Here is an 18,911-nt window from a genome sequence, read left to right on the forward strand (position 1 = left end):
CCAGCCCATGGACAGACAGGGCATTGCTTCTCCTGGCCACTGAGGAAAAAGGTTGAGCACAACTGTTTTAAACCACCACCAACTACATACAATTTCTGCAAATCAATGTCTCGGTGAGGAGTTCTGCTTTTACATTTTCTGTTTCCCTACAATTATGACTGAAATATTAAATACAAAAACCTGTGTGTGTTTATTTGTATTAAAGCACAAATTCATATTAAAAATAAAACACTAAACTTTTTGAGATTTCAAGGAAAGAATTTTTTTAAGTCATGTTTTTTAAATGTACAGGTAACATTTACTAGGAATGCACTTCAGTATCCTAATCCCAAAGTCAGAACCCTGCCAGTCATTCCCATATCTCTAAAATATAAAATATTACCAAGAACGCACTCAACTCTCATGGAAACAGGGGTACAACTAGGCTCCTTCTAGCATTAGAAAGAATCCTTAGTACACAGAATTGTAGTGCTTCTTAGAGTAGATTGGTATGTCTATTATTGTACAGGTAAACACACTAAAAAAGCATTACGAGTTTTGCACCAGCATACTTCTCATTTTATAGTTATATTTTGGAATTTCTTGAATGAAAAAGCTATTTCTTTGACTGCACACAACCCACTTCTTATAGTATAAAAATCTTAAAGCAATTTTTATGTCCATGCTTTTTTCCATAATTCCTGGTGTTATGTTAAAACTATGCAGATGTCATTCTGAAGCACCTATTTCAGTTGCAATATTTTGGTGACACCTACCTGTGATGTTAACACAGACAGTGGTGAAGGAGGCTAAAGGAATCATTGCTATATTTTTAGCCCTGACTCTCAATGTGAAAAATGTAGTTGTCTCAAAGTCCAGGGGCTCAGAGACTAGGAGAGAAGCAGTTCCATTTTCTCGGTCTGGTTTCAGGTAGAAATGAATGGGCAGGTTAGTCTCTGGAACCTGACCATCCTCCAGATTATAAGTAACCCTTGGATCACCAAGAGGGGATGTGGCTTTGATGGTCTGAAGGAAAAAAGAGGCACAGTGTTTGTTTATGAAATGCATGATTCTGAGTTTTAAGATGCCAGGTTAGGGAGGGGGCTGTACGTGCATGTTCAGAGGGACAGACTAGGGAAAGAATTTGTTTTTGTTCTGGAGAGTTCAGCAAAATTTTGCACAGTGTCTTTTTGGGGTAGTGTTATAATTTCAAGTTGTAATCTACATTAAGTTTTTCTGCTCTGTAAATACTCCAACAAATACCATCACCTTCTGTTAAAGGAGTTCCCTCAGAAAACTGAAAGGAAGACTATTACGGATTCCCCAGAGGATCCAGCTGTACCTGTGGCCTATCTGGATAAAACAAGTTGCTCCCAAGTTCTTGGCTATCGTGCATGAAAAATGGAGAGGAACGAGATTAATAAATGACCAAATTGCAGAAAAAATTGTTTAGCCAAAAGCAAACTTTGTGTGTGCATCAAAAAGGAAACTTGTTTGCTAAAGAGGTGATGCATATAAGTTATATAGTGCCTTTCCTTTCAAAAGGTCACACACTTAAAAATAAAATGATTCATCCATTGCTGAAGTGTAGCAAAGATACTATTACAGGAGTTAAAGACAAGTTTTAAAACAATTGGAAATTTTGAAGTAGATAGAATGGATGCACTCAAGATGAAATTTGCTCAAGACTGAGTTAAGATGTTAACTCTTAGTGAAAATGTTCTAAGATTTTTAATGCAGTCCAAGCCTTGATTTCACATCTTACTCAATACATGCTTCCCCCAAGAACAACCTAGATGCTGGGGTACTGATTTAAAGAGAGAGAAGAATAAATGAGCAATTTCTTCTACAACTTCTTCAATTTTCTTGGGAGATTTCTCCATCCAGAAAAAAAGAGAAGTGAACAGCTTGTGAGATCTAACAGAACCACACACTGGAGATAAGACTAAACCATAAGATAAGGGCCTTGTTGCGCATTACGCTTTGAACTGCTCAACTGCTGACAGGTGCTAGTGCCAGCTCGAGTTTGGAGCAGTCGCACCTTATAGCTAAAAGCCTTCTTGGACTGTCTCCCACCTGCACAGCTGTGACTTGCCAGTACAGGGTTGGCAAGCAGGGGCCTGCTTGACTACAAGCTACAGGTGCGAGATGCCATAACAGTGCTGGTGAGCCAGGACAGGCTTCTATCCCCACTCCAGGAGGGGGTGTGAAAGAGATGGGTTGGGGGAGGGGGAAGGGGATGGGAACATGAAGCTGGGAGGTAGCGGATGGTTAATGGGATGGGGGTGGGTAATGAAATGAGAGATGGAAAGGAAATGGGGGTGGGGGAAGGGTGATGAACTGAAGGAAGTCAACCACTGAAGGAAAATAAAAAGTAAAATGTAAAAGGAAACAGAGTAAGTAAACTAAAGGTCTCGTGTTTTAATGAAATGGAGTTTGGGATTGGGGTGTAGGGGGTGTTGGTCATGTTTCCCGGGGTGGCTGGGAGGTGGGAGTGGTGAGGGAAGGTGCTTTTAGGGGAGCTATTGCCCCTGCTCTGGGAAGGAAGCCCCAGCTCATGGGGACCCAGTCCAGCTCCCTGCCTTGTTCTCTCCCCACCCTCCTTAGACCCCACTGCTGGACCTGTCTGTACCCTGTGACCTGACTAGAGGCATGTTGTGTGCAGGCTGTTTGCATGGGGTTGTACCCCTGGGGGTGGGAAGGGGAGTTGGCTTCGTGCCAGAACTGCCCCTCTGGGCACTAGAGTACAGGGGATGGAAAGTTTGTCCAGACAGAACAGGAGGATGGGGGAGGGGGCGCTGTATCTTGGCATGCTGGAGGACTGCAACTTGGGCAGTTCATCCCTGCAGACTGGCCACACATTAATGGAACACAAACTGGGTAACATAGATCAGAGACAAAGTTACACCACACCAAGGCAGGTTTAAGCTGCCTAAAGTTTGCTTAAAATAGTTTCAGGTGTTAACGTATAGAAAATTCAAGGGTTAAGAGCTCTAGAAGCCACCTGAAATTAATGTGTAACAAGGCCGTGAGTGTGTATCTCTCTTTTGTAGAGAAAGGGAGAGGAAAGGTAGTCACGAGAGGTTTTTTCATAGCATACCACTATCTTGGTGTCCCGAGTGGTGCTCTCTGGGATTGTTACCCAGTATCTGCTTTGCTCCCAATGGGGTGGCTGGCTGAGTAAATTAGTGATAGTTACAGTCAACTCCACCGTGCTGCTTCTGTTGCCTCCATCTGTTGCTACAATGTACCGGACGATTCGAGAGGTCTACAATAAAAATCTGTAATTGGAGCTCAAGGAAATCTAAACACCAATTTGCATAAAACAACAGGCTCTCTGTGACTTGACCCAGATGTAAAATGTCGCTCTGGGTTCCAGATGAAGACATAAACATTACCTGGGAGATTAAGTGGTTCACATATACACAGCCTGTGCTGGGGTTAATCTGGAAGTATTCAGGCTGTTGGTGTAACACTGAGTATGTGATAGCAGCATTCACACCTTGATCATCATCATGCGCTGCAGCACGCAAGAAACTTGTGCCCGCTGGTGTGTCCTCCCGGAGGAAATCTAGGAAGGAATGAGAAATATATTTTGAGCAGGACTTGTTTCCATAACCCACAACATAGTAAATTAGCACATCTGCAACAAAGCAATTCTACAAGTGAAGGAGCACATTCAAAATGACCGTTTTTGTAAACAGGCAATTTTTTCCTTAACTTACTTAGCTATCTTTTTGGCTTAAGCACTGCAGGGAGAGATTATTTACTATACAATTGTTCCACTAGTTGCTATAGTCAAAGAATTTTGGGAAGAGAAGCAACAGGCAATTCTCACGAGATTTGGGACCAGAATCTTGTGTAGAGAGAGGTAAAACTACAATTTGACATTTACAATTTCTTAAATGCTTGAATTCCTTCCTCACAAGCCTTTCAACTCTGAAGTTAAAGCTACAATAAGAAGTTAGAGCAACAGTCCTATTCTTATTTAAACAATTAAAAGAGGTTGGGAGAAGTGACAGCTCAACGGATTCCTAATGAAGATTTTTCCCATTTTTGAACATCTGCTAAAATCCAGCTCAGACAGGTGTCACTCAGGGTGGCTGCAATCCAGTGAGTTTAGTGCCCTATGAGTCCACTTCTAGTGAAACATGCCATCTACATCACAAGAGCCATCAGCCTACTATATCACTACTGCTGACCAGCCCTACCCAGGAAAACTGTAAATTACATTAGGAAGGAATGATAGGAAAGCTTGCATTGTAGCCGCTTATGGTCTGCCTGTCCTCAGGAACTACACTGGAGACAGTCATCTTACCTTCATGAGCACTAAGGATATAAATGACATTGCCAAATGAAGAGGATCAGCTGTGCAAGGACACATCCAAGCACAGATGACTCACTTCATTGAGCAAAACACACATTGCCCATTGATCATACAGGCCAAGCACTGTTCCCTATTTACAGAGACATGCCCTCTGGGGTGCACCTTTAAGCACAGATCTCCAGATTTCCCTGCTTACAGAGACACATCCTGGAGATTCCTAGGGGTGCATCTCTGTAAGCAAGGAAAGACAGGTAGGCACTCCCAGGGCTTGAGAGGCCTAGTGTTAGGCAGGAATTCCCAGGGAGCAAATAAATGGCAACTATGAAAAAAAGACAAAAATTATTACCACCTTTTGTGGCTCCCGAAGTGGTGTAACAAAGAAAATTGACATCTATTTGTTTTTGGTTTTTGCCACCATAAAAATGGTTTCCAAAGGTAACATCTGTTTCCAGCCTAAGTTCACTATTTATATGAGTAGGTTTTTCCCCAGGGCTGCTTACAGACAAAAACAAACCAAAACAAAACAAAAAAATGCCGCTTTAAATTCCACATGCCCTCCACACCAAGCCCACAGCGTGTTCAGAAGAGGCACCGCATTGGCTGAACCCAGCTCGTCCAACATCTGTAGAGATCAGATGCTTTAGTGGGGCTTTTTTGGTACTTCTATCTAATAGCTGATGAATCAGTTTTAGATAAAAGCGCCAAAAAGGCCCAGTGATGCACCTGATCTATACAGATACTGTGGAACTGGGTTGAACTAACATGCTGCCTCTTCTGGTAAAGCAATCACAACCCCTCCCACCTCCAATCCCTAACCCTAACCCCACCCCCATGTCTGTCAGTGCCCTAAATGTTCATTCTGGAGTTTCTGCCAAATTTCTTTACGCATCTAGGCTGGACAAATAAAGTAGATCACCTTTTGGACTGACTGGAGTAGATAGCTTATTAAGTCTGACCTGGTAAAGCAATTCTCATGTTCCTTTTTGGGATAATATGCCCTTGAGTTTTACTAGAACTAGCATTTATCAGATGTGACTGCTGTGTTTCAACTGTGTTCAGAACTAGTTCAAACCACATGAAACAAGTCTGAATCCCTCACTCCCTTCTCTCGCATCAGAATGACCATAGCAGATACCACAATTGGCCATCTTTGTTGAAGAGGCTCAGTATTTCAATCAGAGATAAGAGGGCATTGGGAAAGTTTGTCTTGCACAAGCCTGAATTATGCTGAAGTTTGAGGCAGGAACTTTAGGAAAGATGTATGGTTTTTTAAGCATGGCTTTGGCTAATACAATGTGACAGACTAGCTGGCAGTGACCTAGCCCAGGGGTTTTGAAGGGGTAAAAGATGATTGGAGGAGTTGGGATTCCCTTTCCTTACCAACCAGGCCCCAGAGACTCGCCCTCCATGTCCCCTGATTGGCCCCTTGGGTCACCTGGAGGGGGATAAAAGGGGCAGCGTAGCTGACTCAGGGGAGACCAGCAAGGGACCACAAGGAAGGAGCTTCAAAGAACTGGCAAGAGCTGAACCAGTGGGGTGGGAGCAGTTGCCCCAGAAGCACCTGAAGGAGTGGGACCTGCAGGCAGCACTGGGATCCTCAGCAGCACGGTGTGCAGCCGGCAGGAGAGGCTTCCCACTGGGCTCTCCCTATGAGAGGCTGCAGCCAGCAGGAGAGGCTCCCCAGCTCCAGTAAGGATCTAAGCAGTAACCTGAGAGGTTCCCAGCTCTGCTTCAAGCTCCTCCAATCAGAGGCCAGGCAGCTTGACGTGAGGCTGGGGCTCCTGGAAAGCCAAGACCTCTAGCAGCTTGGTGCAGTACTAACACTGGTGGCTGTATGGTAGAGTTTCTGCTTACCACATGGGAGATTTGGAGTTCAAGTCCCAGGTGGGGTGACTTGGGGTGAGTGAAGTAACAGGGAGAAGTTCTTGTTGCAGTGGAAAGTGTGTTTTCTCCTCCCCCAGGTACCTAGGCCCTATATTCCTTGTTATTTGACATTTTGTATTTTGTGCCTGTTATATTTCACCAACCAGTATTGTTTGTTCTGCTGTTTGTGTTTTATATTTTGTTAACCCTGTCTTTTGTCAACTGGATGAATATGTCTATGATTGTAAGTGTCTAACCTTTGTTGAATCCTGCCCCTTCAGGGCATTGTAGTGTCCCCTGTACCCCCTGGTTTATACTGGTTACGTTCCCAGTACTGTTCGCTCATTAAAAGGTATAAAGTGAAGTCCCCATTGGTGGCCTGGCTCTGCTCTATACAGGGAGGAGAGTCCCTACACCTCCAACAGCGCTTGTGCACCTGCTTTATTCCCTTCAATTGGAGAGGGGGTACCGCTTGGAGTACCGCCTGGGTTACAACAATTTAAGTGATGTTTATACAACTTGTCATAAACTTCTTAACACCTGTAATAAAAAGTATCTGTGGTTCACCACTAACACTAGCTAGCTAACATGTGTTAGCCCACGATTTTCCCTGTCTACACTAAAGTTTTTAGAATGGGTTTAACAAACTCATCTTGTCACAAGCACCTAAAACCTGTTCATAAATTCTCTAGCCTTCCCTCAAATGCTTTTTCTGTCATTGGAGGCTTCCAGTCAGATTAGACTCTTCAGTTTTTAGTTTTACCAATTTCTTAAGGGTACTCAAATAACTGGTCATTCAATCTCTAGGCCATTAGCAATTAATCTTCCAGCGCTCACGGAAGACAGATGATGTACCAGAGGACTGGAGATGCAAACATGCATCAGGAAGAGAACCTGGGTTGTTATAATTTTAGACTCAGAAGGATACCAAAGGAAATTATTAAACAAGTTATAAGCACTTAGGGGAAAAAGTGAAAAACAACCAACATGGATTAAGTTTGGCATATCCTATTCTTGACAAATCCAATTTTATGCTTGACAGGATAACTGACCTAATAGAAATGATAGAACATGACTGTAGTAAGGAATTTTTACAGTCCCACATATTTGCATATCATTACAAGATGGGTGTAAAACTGGTTGAAAAACCATACCTAAAAAGTAGTTATCAGAGATTAAGTGTCAAATTGAAGGATATGTGTAGAAAACAAAGAAGGACCTGCACTTTCAAGCAATATTTTTATTAACTACTTGCATAAAGAAATAGAAGGTACACTTATAAAAATCTGCAAATGAAACCAAACTGGGAGGGGTTGCAACTACACTGGAGAAAAGGTTTAGAATTCAAAATTATTTTGATAAAATAGAGAAATAGCCTAAAATAAATAAATGAAATTCAATAGACACATGCAGAAGACTACACTTAAGAAGAGGGAAAAAATGAATATGGGTACAAAATGGGGAATAACTGGCAAGGCAGTAGTATTGCAGAAAAGTATCTTTGTAGTAAAATGACTCCCCCAGATATGAGATTTTAGGAAAGAAAAGATATGCACGTATTCTGTTATCTTGTCTGGCTGTCCCCTATATTTCAATGTTGGCCTCAATAAAAATGTGTCTGCTTCAGAACAGCAGCAGACAACAGAATATAACTATCCCTTGGAAAAAGTAAGGATTACTAATATTATGTTTGAGAAGAGGACACTGAAGGTTTTATCCCAGGATCAGGATTTTTATATACTCTTCTTAATGAGCCACATATATAAAATGCTCACCAAAAAAAAAAGAACCCTTTTAACATGGATGCAACTTTCAGCATGAAAAAATATTTTTCATCAATAGCACTTTAAAAAAAAATAATTTAATCTGTGAAGAATTAATATTCCAGTGTCAGAATAAAGGGTTTTTGTTTAAAATCACTCACATTGATAGCGACTGTTCTCAAATTTGGGGTCATTGTCATTTACATCAGCAATGAAGATGGTGATCTGACACACACCAGTCAATGGTTCCTGGGCTTGATCTGTAGCTGTAACAGAGAGTGCATACTCTCTCTGCTTCTCTCGGTCAAAACTCTGAGTGGTTGTGATAATTCCTAGAAACAGAAATACTTTCTGTAAGTCAAGCGTACATGGCTATGAAAAAACCCACAATATTTGTGTGTATATAGAATATGAGATTCTGAGCTCCCAGTCTGCATATGGGAGAGACATTAAGCCGTTTAGAAATAAGTTTTCTAACATTCAAAGGTGAATGCTGACCCTAACTGAAAAGTGCATCTACTCTTCTCCTCTGCCAGACACAACCCATTGTCCATTTCTATTTTTAATTTTGTCCCAACATGAAGTTAAAACTACTCTGAAAATCTCCATCATCTCAGGAATTGAGGATGACTCTTTCCTTCCCCTAACCTTAACCCTAGCTTGTCTGTCAATTAGGTCAGTGTATGCTTGGCCACATAGTTGTTTGAGTGAAATACTGTTTCTTTCAGATGGTGATTATGTGACTTAAAGATCTGCCATAAAGATTTGTTGTATTTGCCATAAACTTCCTACCATGAGATTTTTTTTTGAACATTGGTACGCAGGTGACATTATTATGATTCTGTTATACACCGACAAAATCTATGGCTTTAATTTCTTCGGAATCCACTTCAAACTGTCCCTGATATTGTCTCTATGTCTGGAAACACAGTCTATGGTTTTATGCACTGTTATAGCAATACCCTGTTAATATACCAGAAAAGCATGCACCCACGCTCAAACAAAAGCATTTGTATTCTGCTTTAATGCAACAAGTTGAGAATGGATCACCTGTATCTGGATCAATGTTGAAGCCTGGTGAAGCTCCATCTCTGTGCATGAGCCCATATTTCACTTCTCCATTAAGTCCAAGATCTGCATCATAGGCTGTTACCTTCAGGACAAAGGTGCCTGGAGGCTGGTTTTCTAGTACCCAGGTGCTATCACTGTAGTAGGTACACTAAAAATATTTTATATATTTGTATTTACATATTATACAAATACAAAATTTAAACCAAAAACAGACAAGGCTTTAGAAATCACCTATTGTCACTATTTTTTCAGCACAGTTTTGAAGAATATAGAATTGAATTACTCTGCATGTTAGAGAAGTCAACTCTTTTATAAAAAGTCTATTGCTATTTAAAGTATGAAAACACCAGAAAACTGGAGGTATATTTTATTACAGAAGATCTAGTATAACTTAAATATAGCCCTTTAAAACTAGCTACTACAAGGAATCAAGGGCAAGATTGTTACATTGCCAATTTAAGATATTACCATCTGCATAGGTGATAATAAATGGGGAAGAGGTTTCCAGGATGGCAGCTTACCTCTCTGAAAACAGGCCTGTTGTTATTAACATCATTAATTCCTACAATAACCTCTGCAAAGCTTCTGAGTGGAGTAGGGCCCCCAGAGGCGTTGTCGTCTATTGCTGTGATGTTTAATATGTATTGTGGTCCTTTTAGTTTGGGCAGAGGATTTCTCTGAAGTTTAATGACGCCTACATATTGGAGAAGAAAGTTCAATTTTACTGGTTATGTCATAAGAAGTGTCATTTTTGTGCTGCTCGGTGTTGGGGTGGATTTGGATTTTGACTGAAAGCGCAGGATTGGTCTTTGGCCTGTGACTCAAGTATTTCTATGCATTTGGCAGTCTCTAGTACAGGGGTGTCCAACCTTTTTGAATGTGGGGCTGGATCACAAACTTTTCATCACCCTGTGGGCCGGTGAGCCATATTCAACGACCTCACAGGAAGTGGTATCACATCAGGAAGTGATGTCACGTGACCTTCGACATCAATGAAGTTGCAGGAAGTGACAATAAAATGGGTCTAACTAGTTCAAAACTCTCCCTCTATAGCATCCACCTCTGCCACTGTTCAGGACAGGATACTGAGATGGACCATGGGGCAGACCAAGCATGGCACTTTTTATGCTATTATGTTCAGAAGCTCTTATGTTTTTTGGCTGAGCTTCCAAACTATGGCTGAGATTTTCAAAAAGGGGTAGATAGGCATGTTACAAAGTTGTCATAAAGGATTTGGAGCCCTCTAAATCTCATTAATTTTAATGGAAGTTGGCCTTTTGACTCAGCTTTGAAAATCTCAGCCCAAGATGCCAACCAAATAAGTCAAAATACATTTTGCATTTCTATGCACTGCATCTATGTGGGGCTGTCCAAGCATTTTACAAACATGAAGTGAACCTCAGGATGAGCCCAGCCGGAGCAGCAGGGGCTCACCTGCACTTTCCCCCTACCTGCAGTGGTCAGTCCCAAGCGGCACATGGCTCTGCCACCACCTCTGTTGGCTGGTGCCGACCTGAGCAGGTGTGTCCCATCCGGAGCAGCACGCAGCTGAAGCTGGCTTCCCACGTGCTACTGGGGATGGGAGGAGCCCAGCTGGGTCAGCACTGGCCAGCAGAAGCAGCGGCGGAGCCATGTATGCTCGGGACTGATGGGCACAGACAGGGGGAAAATGCAGCTCAGCTCCTGCCACTCCAGCCGGACTCGTCCCATCCCGAGCAGCATACGGCTCCGCCACTGCTTCTGCTGGCCGGTGCAGACCCGGCCGGGCTCCTCCCATCCCAGTAGCATGTGGGAGCATGCCACTTTTCCTGGCTGGTGCTGACCCGGCTGGGCCCGCCCATCTGGAGCAGCATGTGGCTGAAGCCGGGTTCCCACGAGCTGCTGAGGATGGGAAGAGCCCAGCTGGCAGAAGTGGTGGTGGAGCCGTATGCTGCTCAGGACAGGACAGGACGAGCCCGGCCTGAGCGGCAAGGGCTGAACTGCATTTTCCCCTGCCTGCGCTGGTCAGTTCTGAGCGGCACATGGCTCCGCCACCGCTTCTGCTGGCTGGTGCTGACCTGGCCAGGCTCCTCCCATCCCCAGCAGCACATGGGAATCTGGCTTCAGCTGCGTGCTGCTCTCGATGGGACAGATCTGCCTGGGTCAGCACCAGCCAACAAAGGTGGTGGAGGAGCTGTGTGCCACTCGGGGCTGACCAGCGCAGGTAGGGGGAAAGCACAGCTGAGCCTCTGCTGCTCTGGCTGGGTTCACCCTGCCCCGAGCGGCACATGGCTACTCCTCTTCCCACACACTGCGTCGGCAACGTCAAGCTGCTGCGGTGCGTGTGGGAACCTTGTCCCTTCCCAAGCCCTTCAGCAGCCATTAGGAAGCTGTTGAGGGGCTGGGGGAGGGACAAGGGGTGGGAATGAAAGTAAACAGTGTTTACTTTCGTTTCCCATTGCAGCACCACGGGCCACAGAAAATGCCTTGGCGGGCCGTATGTTGGACAAGCCTGCTCTAGTACATGAGGGAAATAGTTCTGAATTAAGGAAACCAGTACAGTTTACAGACTATATAAAAAAGTTGCTATTTTGCCTCTCATAATTATGCATTGAAATACAGGCAGTCCTTGACTTGCAACGTTTTGAGTTACAACGTTTCGCACTTAAAACATTTATAAATTGACACCCTGTTTCAACTTTATGACATCAGTTTCGACTTTACAACACTTGATCTGATGCAATGCCAGGTCAGCAAACAAGTTTGCTGTGTCACTCATCTCCCTGGAGAACATCTGTCCAAACTGCCTTGGACACTTTCTTTAAGAAAGCAGGCAAGACTCCAGAAAAATCTACAGCCAAGACTCCTGAGAAGACTCCAGCCAAGAACCCTTCAAAAAGTCCAACGAAGAGCCTTTCAAAAAGTCCAGCAAAGTCACCTCAAAGAAGTCCTTCCAAATCAATATGATTGCCATTTACAATATAAATACGTTAATATAGATATAGTACTCACCTATAATTGATAAAGTACAAAATTCTGGGGTATTTTTGGTGAAAATAGGGTATCGGGCCTTTGTTCAGGAACCAATCCCACATTTATAACATTGTTTCTTATACGAAAATTGGTTCCAAGTTGCAACGTTTTGACTTAAGACGTGGTTTTCAGGAACCAATTGTGTTGCAAGTCCGAGGACTGCCCGTACAACAAGAGTTGTTTCTGATATGGACAAAGCAATGTCACAGTAGTTTCAGATAAGGTAAATCTTTGAAAGCCTCTTTTCCTACCTTTCTTGCTATCCAGTTCAAAGTTACCTTCTTCATTGCCACCAGTAATCAGGTAAAATACCCCATCTCCATCAGGATCCTTGGCACGTACAGTAGCCACTAATGTACTAGGACCAGCATCTTCTGAGAGGAATGTTTTGTAGCTGATGGAAGCAGGGAAGCAACTGAAGTACATGTACTATCAAGTCAACTAGCATTCTGTTAACACACTGCAACTCATTTAAAGAATGTGATTGATATTATCTACATTTTTGGGAGTCATAGTACAAATTGTAAGTCACAACTAGATTATTCAAAGGCTGTAAACTGAAATCTAGTTTTGACTTACAGTTTACACTATGATTGTAATCTGACATACATTTTCCAAGGATTTTTGGGGGTGGGGAGGTTAAAAAACAAAATCTACTATCCAATACCTCATATATAAGAACAAGCTCTATCTAGTTAATTTGCTATGCAATTTTTCTATTAAAATTTGTTTTGAGAAAGTATTCGATAACCCATACCTCAATCTGTGTTACAGAGCCAGTTATCGCATAACTGAAACTAGCTAGAAAGTACAAAGAGATTCCCCAGGAACTTGGCTCTTTCATTAATTTTGTTAAATACGGAAATAGAAGCATCTAACAGTCTATATTCTGAGTAGTCAGTGTCCTCTTTTTAAAACAAGCAAGCAAATTGTTTCTGCCCAGTTCCTTAAGCTCTCATTCACAAACGCATGCCACTAACTCCTCAGTAACTTGAGGGCACTTGGAATGTGAGTAGGTGTTTATCAATTTGCAGTTTCTTTTAAACAATGACTGCAATATACAAAATAATCTAAAACTTGAACTGTGCTTACACAGACTGAGAGAATACGGGTGCCTCATCATTTACATTGGTCATTCGAATGCGCACGGATGCAGTTCCAGTCCGAGGAGGGTGCCCTTTGTCTACAGCTATTACCACAAACTCATACATATGGCTTGCTCGTTCAAAGTCCAGCCGCTGCTTAGAACTGATGACTCCCTGAGGCGTGATGGAAAAGTCAGCACTTTGAATAAAGTAAGAAATCTCAGAGTTGGAGCCAGAATCACAGTCTGTTGCAAGAACTGCAAGAGAGGATTTCAGATAAAACAGTGAGGACACATTCACAGAAGCTGGGTTATTACACTAATGTGTGCACCAAAAACTTTGCATAAGAACTTGTGAACAAGCACCCTCAAAAGCTGTCCGAATGAAAAGAACACTTTGTTAGCAGAGTTTGATAATGCAACAAAAGACTGGAAGGCAAACAAATAAAGCTAGAAAACATCTTGATTTACAGGAATTTGAATTTGCCTGGGAGCAGTGTTTCAGAAGTGCAAAGAGCGTAGTTCAGCAAAATTGGTCAATACTGATATTTAACACACAATCAATACACAAGTGATTTGAACAATATCAGCCATAAACAATGTACACCCTGCACTCTGGAGGTGCCTGTCAATTTAATTAGCTCCAAGCAAGGTTACCACTAAAGGGCTTTAATTACTTGCCTTTTCAAGGAACAAGGAGTAATTAAACATTCTTCCCCACCAAGCATTTATTCAATGCCCCATCTGTTCAGGGACAGGCAAGTCAATCTAACAAGGAGCTGGAGTCTACATAACTGCATCAAGTCACTTTCAGGAGATGCAACTTATCTTTTAACAATTATGTGATTTCTCTCACCAAACAAAGAAGGTTCACATCACACCATATTGAGTTGGTATCAATCTAAACCAGCTCATGAAAGAAACTGACAGAACGGACTACTTTAATCTCAAAAGTAAATATTCTGCAATAATACCCGAAATGTCATTACACGTATGTGCAAATATGCACATGGGACTTGGTCAAACTAATGCAGCAGTAACTTATGATGGAACAATGACCAGTAATTAAGAGGTCTACTCACCTAAAATACAAAAGGGAAAAGTAAAGTTGAAAAATGAGTGCTGAGAGCCTGTGAAATGCCAAGGTGCCATGTGCAGCAATATATTTTCACTTCCATTCTTTCGTAAGATGTTCAGTCGAGAGCATTCTATTTAATTTAAAAAAGGATGCTACCATGACCTCAGCATGTGTGTTTTTCTTATTTTTCTTTTGGAATAGCTTTAAAAAAGTTATTATGGATATCATCAATTGTTTCTATTAATGAAGACCGGTGGCTTAGATTTAAACAATCCCCTAGGACAGGGGGAAGCAATCTTTTCCATTTCCATTGTGGCTGTGGGCTCAATGACTCAATCCCAGGTTGGAGATAGATAGGTGGCAGGACCTTGCTTTTGCCACTACCTGTCCCCTAAGTAGCATTGGAAGCATGCCGGCAATAGGCATCCCCCCACTGCCAAAGCCCCCATCTGTGGGCCGGATCCAAAGGTTCCAGTGACCGTAGGTTGCTGACTACTTCCCTAGGGTTGCAAATTCAAACATTTTATGAGCTCAGAAAAACTTAAAAATCAAATTGGCTTAGAGCAATTAATCTGACTGGTCCAGCTTCATTTTGCAAACTGAAATACAAATACTGAGAAGTACATGTGAGTCAACATTTATGATCTATGGTGTTAGTGCTAAAAGAAAACAATTTCCTTAAGTGCAAGGACACTGCCAATATACATTTAATGTAATCATAAACATAGCTTTGTGCCGTCGCACACCTTTGGGTGCCTGCTACTTTAAGGGCTTGAGCAGGCTGCAGACCTAATCAGGTGGTCACAAGGCACCCAGGAGGCTGCCTGATTGGTGAAGGGCTGGGTAGTCATGGTATAAGACAAGACCCAAGGAGCAGGGCTGCTAGTTGCAACTGGGAAGCCAAAGGATGAACCATCACCTGGCCTGAATACTGCTGCTCCCAGAACATCTGGGAGCTAGGGTAGGAACTATGGGGAAAGAGGAGGTTCCTAGGGAGTCAGTGGGGTACAGAGCCCTTAGGAGGGGGCTAAAGGCCTGGGGCTGGGGAAGGGCCAGCCCATAGTAAGGGGCCATTTATACAGAGGCCTCAAAGAAAGGTCAGGATGGCTTATTGAGAGAGGCTGGGTAGACATGGGCCTAGACAAGACACAGGCCAGCCCAAGCAGAAGGGGTTTAGAGTCTGTGGGGCTACAGACAGACTAGATCAGCCCCCTGAATAGAACCGCTGAAAGTATGGGTGACTAAGGAAAGGCCTAGGAAAACCCTGGGAGTGGAACTGATTCTGGGGAGATCTGTGGAGGGGCTCAGTAAAGGGTTGCTTTATACTAGATTTCTGGGGCTCTAAGTAAGCTAGGTGCGAGACAAATGATTTATGGAGGGGCCCTGGGCCGGGGTGGGCTGGCTATCAAGTGAAAGGGTCAGCTGCTTGTGGATTGACCCAGGGCTCTCAACTGGCCCAAGCTGGGCCCAGGGCCAGACTTGCTGAGGGGCAAAAATACCCACTGTGAATGGCAGGCCAGGGCAGTGGAGAGCCCTCACACCCTGACTGGCTGGAGAGTGGGGCCAGGCTCAATTGAGCAAAGGTCTCTCAAGGGAGAGACCATCAGTGAGAAAGTAAGAGAGTTGGTCAGCAAGAGGCTAGAATGACGGTGGCTGGTCAGTCACCTGATGGGAGGAATCCTGTAATGGGGTTCGAGAGAGTTAGGGCCAGAGTGGGAGTACTGATAAGGTGGAGGTGGGAACAGAGTGCCCCAGGAGTCAGCAGCTTAGGTAGGACATCCAGGAAGCCCAGTGAGGGAGGACAAAGAAGGCAGGTAGGCCTACAGAGGTCCTGGGTAAGACCTGAAACTGCACCCTGCTGGTGTTGGATAGTGTGGTGGAGCTGCCTGTGGCGGGGCAGTCTCCAGGAAATGCCACACCAGAGCCTCCCTAGTGAAAGGTGAGTACGGAGCACGGGAAAGCCTCAGCCCCCACTGCCTTGTGGGTGACACCATGGAGGGGAAAGGCTAGGGGAGCACACCTTCAGAGAAAAGCACCAGGCTTGGGTAACAGCGTGGGGGTTGGGCAACACCTGAGAGAGAGGCCTAGTGGGAGACCTGAATAAGAGTGAGAGCTGAACTAAAGGTCCAGAGACATTGACAGACACCTGAGGCCTGAGTGGGCCATAGGCCAAGTTAGGGGTCCAAGCACATTAACAAACACCTGAGGCCCAAGGGGTGTAAGGCCCAGAGGCCCCAGTGAGGGGGCAGAGTGCGAGCAGCAAGGAGCCTAATGAGGGTTAAGTTGCCCAGAGGCCCAGCAGCCCAGTGAAGGGGTGGAGAGGCCAAGGTACATCTGAGGACACCTGAGGCTGAGTGCAGCCCTGCTAAGGGGCTGGGGAAGTTGGAAGTGATTTTGGATGCCATCTGTGAGGTATGCAACACGGTAGAGTAGAAGTTGGAGCTGTGTATAATGCCCTTGGCATCAGAGCATTAAAAAATGGGCAACTCCTGCCTAGAAACAACGAAGGCATGGCAGGAGAGCAGACTGCCCCAGACAGGTGGGCAGGCCAATGTTGTGACCAGCCACAGGAAGGCCCCCTGTCTAACTTTGGTACCTGGAACCATTTTCAACAGTCTTGATCTTTCAAGTGGTTACCTTTCTATTGTATTTCTAGCTCCCTGCACACTTCAAGTTTATGCTCAAGTGCTAGTGTGTGCATATCATAAATGTATTCAGTTCAACATGTTTACTGATAAACCATAGATTTGTCAAAGTTTCCTTAAAATAAGTTGAAGGAATGAGCCTGTTTAGACTACATAGTGCTAAAGCTACTCTACAAAAGCTATGAACAAATGCACTGCCAAAACAGATTTTATGTCTATTTAAAGAAAGTCTTCCCTTTTTGTAACTGATTGTGAAAATGAACAATAATTGTCATGCACAAAGAGAAGTGATGGTCAAGTTCCATTAACATTACTAACTGAACATGGCAGTTGTTCCAACTTATCTCTAAATTAGTGTTTTCACCTACAGTGAAGGGTCTGTTTGAGGTGAAAACACATTGTTTGACAGAGTAAAAGCAAGAACAGTAAAAGTAATATAATTACATTCTTTTCCTGTTTCCCTGTTTGCAGTGTATCAGATGTCTCCCACACATCAGAGCAGTAGGCTATTTCTTCTTTGAAAATATGCCAGAAAAGCTCACATTTTGGATATCCCCAAAGAGTCGCTGTGCTGGGAGGTATGTTATAAAATGGTGCTGGAATTTTTAACCTCCCTTTCCTTTTGCTCTGTCAGTTTTTCACTACATAATCACAAGCCTTCCTGTCCTTTGTACTTTCCTGCAATAGCAAGAGCAGCCATCAAAATACCATAGTTATCCCTCCATTCTGTTTCATTTGTAATACTCAACACCTCTGTTGTGGAAAAAACACGCTGCAGAATTTGGAATCAGGTCAGGTAGAAACTTTATTTTGATAGCTATTGGAGAGAGACCCTTACAGGAAGATTTCTGCTGTGGCCTCTCTACTTTTACATCCAGGACAATTAACCTTTTATAGATTCAAGACAAAGGGTTCCCTAAACTAGCTTTTCCCACCTTGGGACTATCTGTCTTGTGTCCTTCAAGACAGTTTAATGGTCATCTTCCTCTTATCTAAGGAATTTCTCTCTCCCCCCTTGAGGCCTTAGCCATCCTTTGCTTCCACATTTCCCCCCTTTGAGACTTAAAAGTCTCATCTTATTCTATTTCTATTCCCATGAGTCTCTCTATTTCATCTTGCATCTTTCTATATCTTCTTTCAATCTGCTCACATCTTTTTAGTACCATCATTTTAGTTTCTGTGGTGTGTTTTCTTTCATTTTCCTTCTGCTGATTTTGTTCAGATATTTGCAGGAACATTCATCTATTCCCTGGTTGGGTTTGCTTAGATATGTAGCTTAGACAACAGCGTACGAGCATGAAAATTACACATATCAGGACGATAATAATAAAGAATATCAATAATCCATGAATAATGGTGGATCCTAAGGAACCAAAAAGGGACCTAAACCATGAAATTAAATTCCAGTCATCTGGCTCATGTAATTTGGCTGCTTCCTTTTGAATATGTTCAGCCAAATCTTGTATTTTTTCGGAATTATCAGGGATGTAAGTACAGCATTCTTTACCAATTCAAGCACAGACTCCTCCTTTGCTGGCTAACATGTAATCTAAAGCAAGTCTGTTTTGTAAAGTCATCTGTCTTATTTCCTTCATTTCATTATTTATTTCATGAAGACCAATAGCATTAGCTATCTTCTCTAGGGATGCTGCAACTTTATTTCAGACATGGCCAAGCCTGTGCCATAGTTGGGAAACATGATTCCCCAAAATCTCTGAGTTTCTGTAATTTCCCGCATGTTGCGAATCTTTCCTTTTGGCAAGTAAGATCTAACAGCAATAGCGGGATATATTGCAGAGACATAGCATGTTCCTTCCCATCCAGAAGGAAGGTGTTTATAGGCCTTGTCTCCACATGTGAAATAATGGCCAGCCAGTGCAGTAAACCCATGGCTATCATTACAGCGTGGTCTCATCATCCATTGTGTATAATAACCTGAAAATCCACTTTGTTTGGGAGTATAATTAGCTATCCAGGAACCATTAGAGAACCACGCCCCATTTATCTTAAATTCTCTCTCACATTTACTGATTCCTACTGAAAATTCAGATCCGTTACAGGTCCAACAAAATTTTCCCAGGGTGGCACA

At 43.2% G+C, this 18,911-nt stretch overlaps 1 protein-coding gene across 1 annotated transcript in view; it reads right to left on the reverse strand.

The window, feature by feature from the left end:
- The window catches only part of LOC102569725 (neural-cadherin), a 92,324-nt gene that overhangs the window by 38,432 nt on the left and 34,981 nt on the right, over positions 1-18,911 (reverse strand). Inside the window, exons 6-13 of the mRNA XM_006273952.4 lie at positions 13,108-13,357; positions 12,267-12,409; positions 9,525-9,697; positions 8,983-9,151; positions 8,094-8,264; positions 3,378-3,550; positions 3,080-3,247; positions 756-1,005 (exon numbers count right to left, since the gene is read on the reverse strand). Of these exons, the coding sequence (XP_006274014.3) occupies positions 756-1,005; positions 3,080-3,247; positions 3,378-3,550; positions 8,094-8,264; positions 8,983-9,151; positions 9,525-9,697; positions 12,267-12,409; positions 13,108-13,357 (1,497 nt within the window). The remainder of the gene's footprint in view (positions 1-755; positions 1,006-3,079; positions 3,248-3,377; positions 3,551-8,093; positions 8,265-8,982; positions 9,152-9,524; positions 9,698-12,266; positions 12,410-13,107; positions 13,358-18,911) is intronic.

Source organism: Alligator mississippiensis, chromosome 3, assembly GCF_030867095.1.
Source record: "Alligator mississippiensis isolate rAllMis1 chromosome 3, rAllMis1, whole genome shotgun sequence".
Taxonomy (NCBI): Eukaryota; Metazoa; Chordata; order Crocodylia; family Alligatoridae; genus Alligator; species Alligator mississippiensis.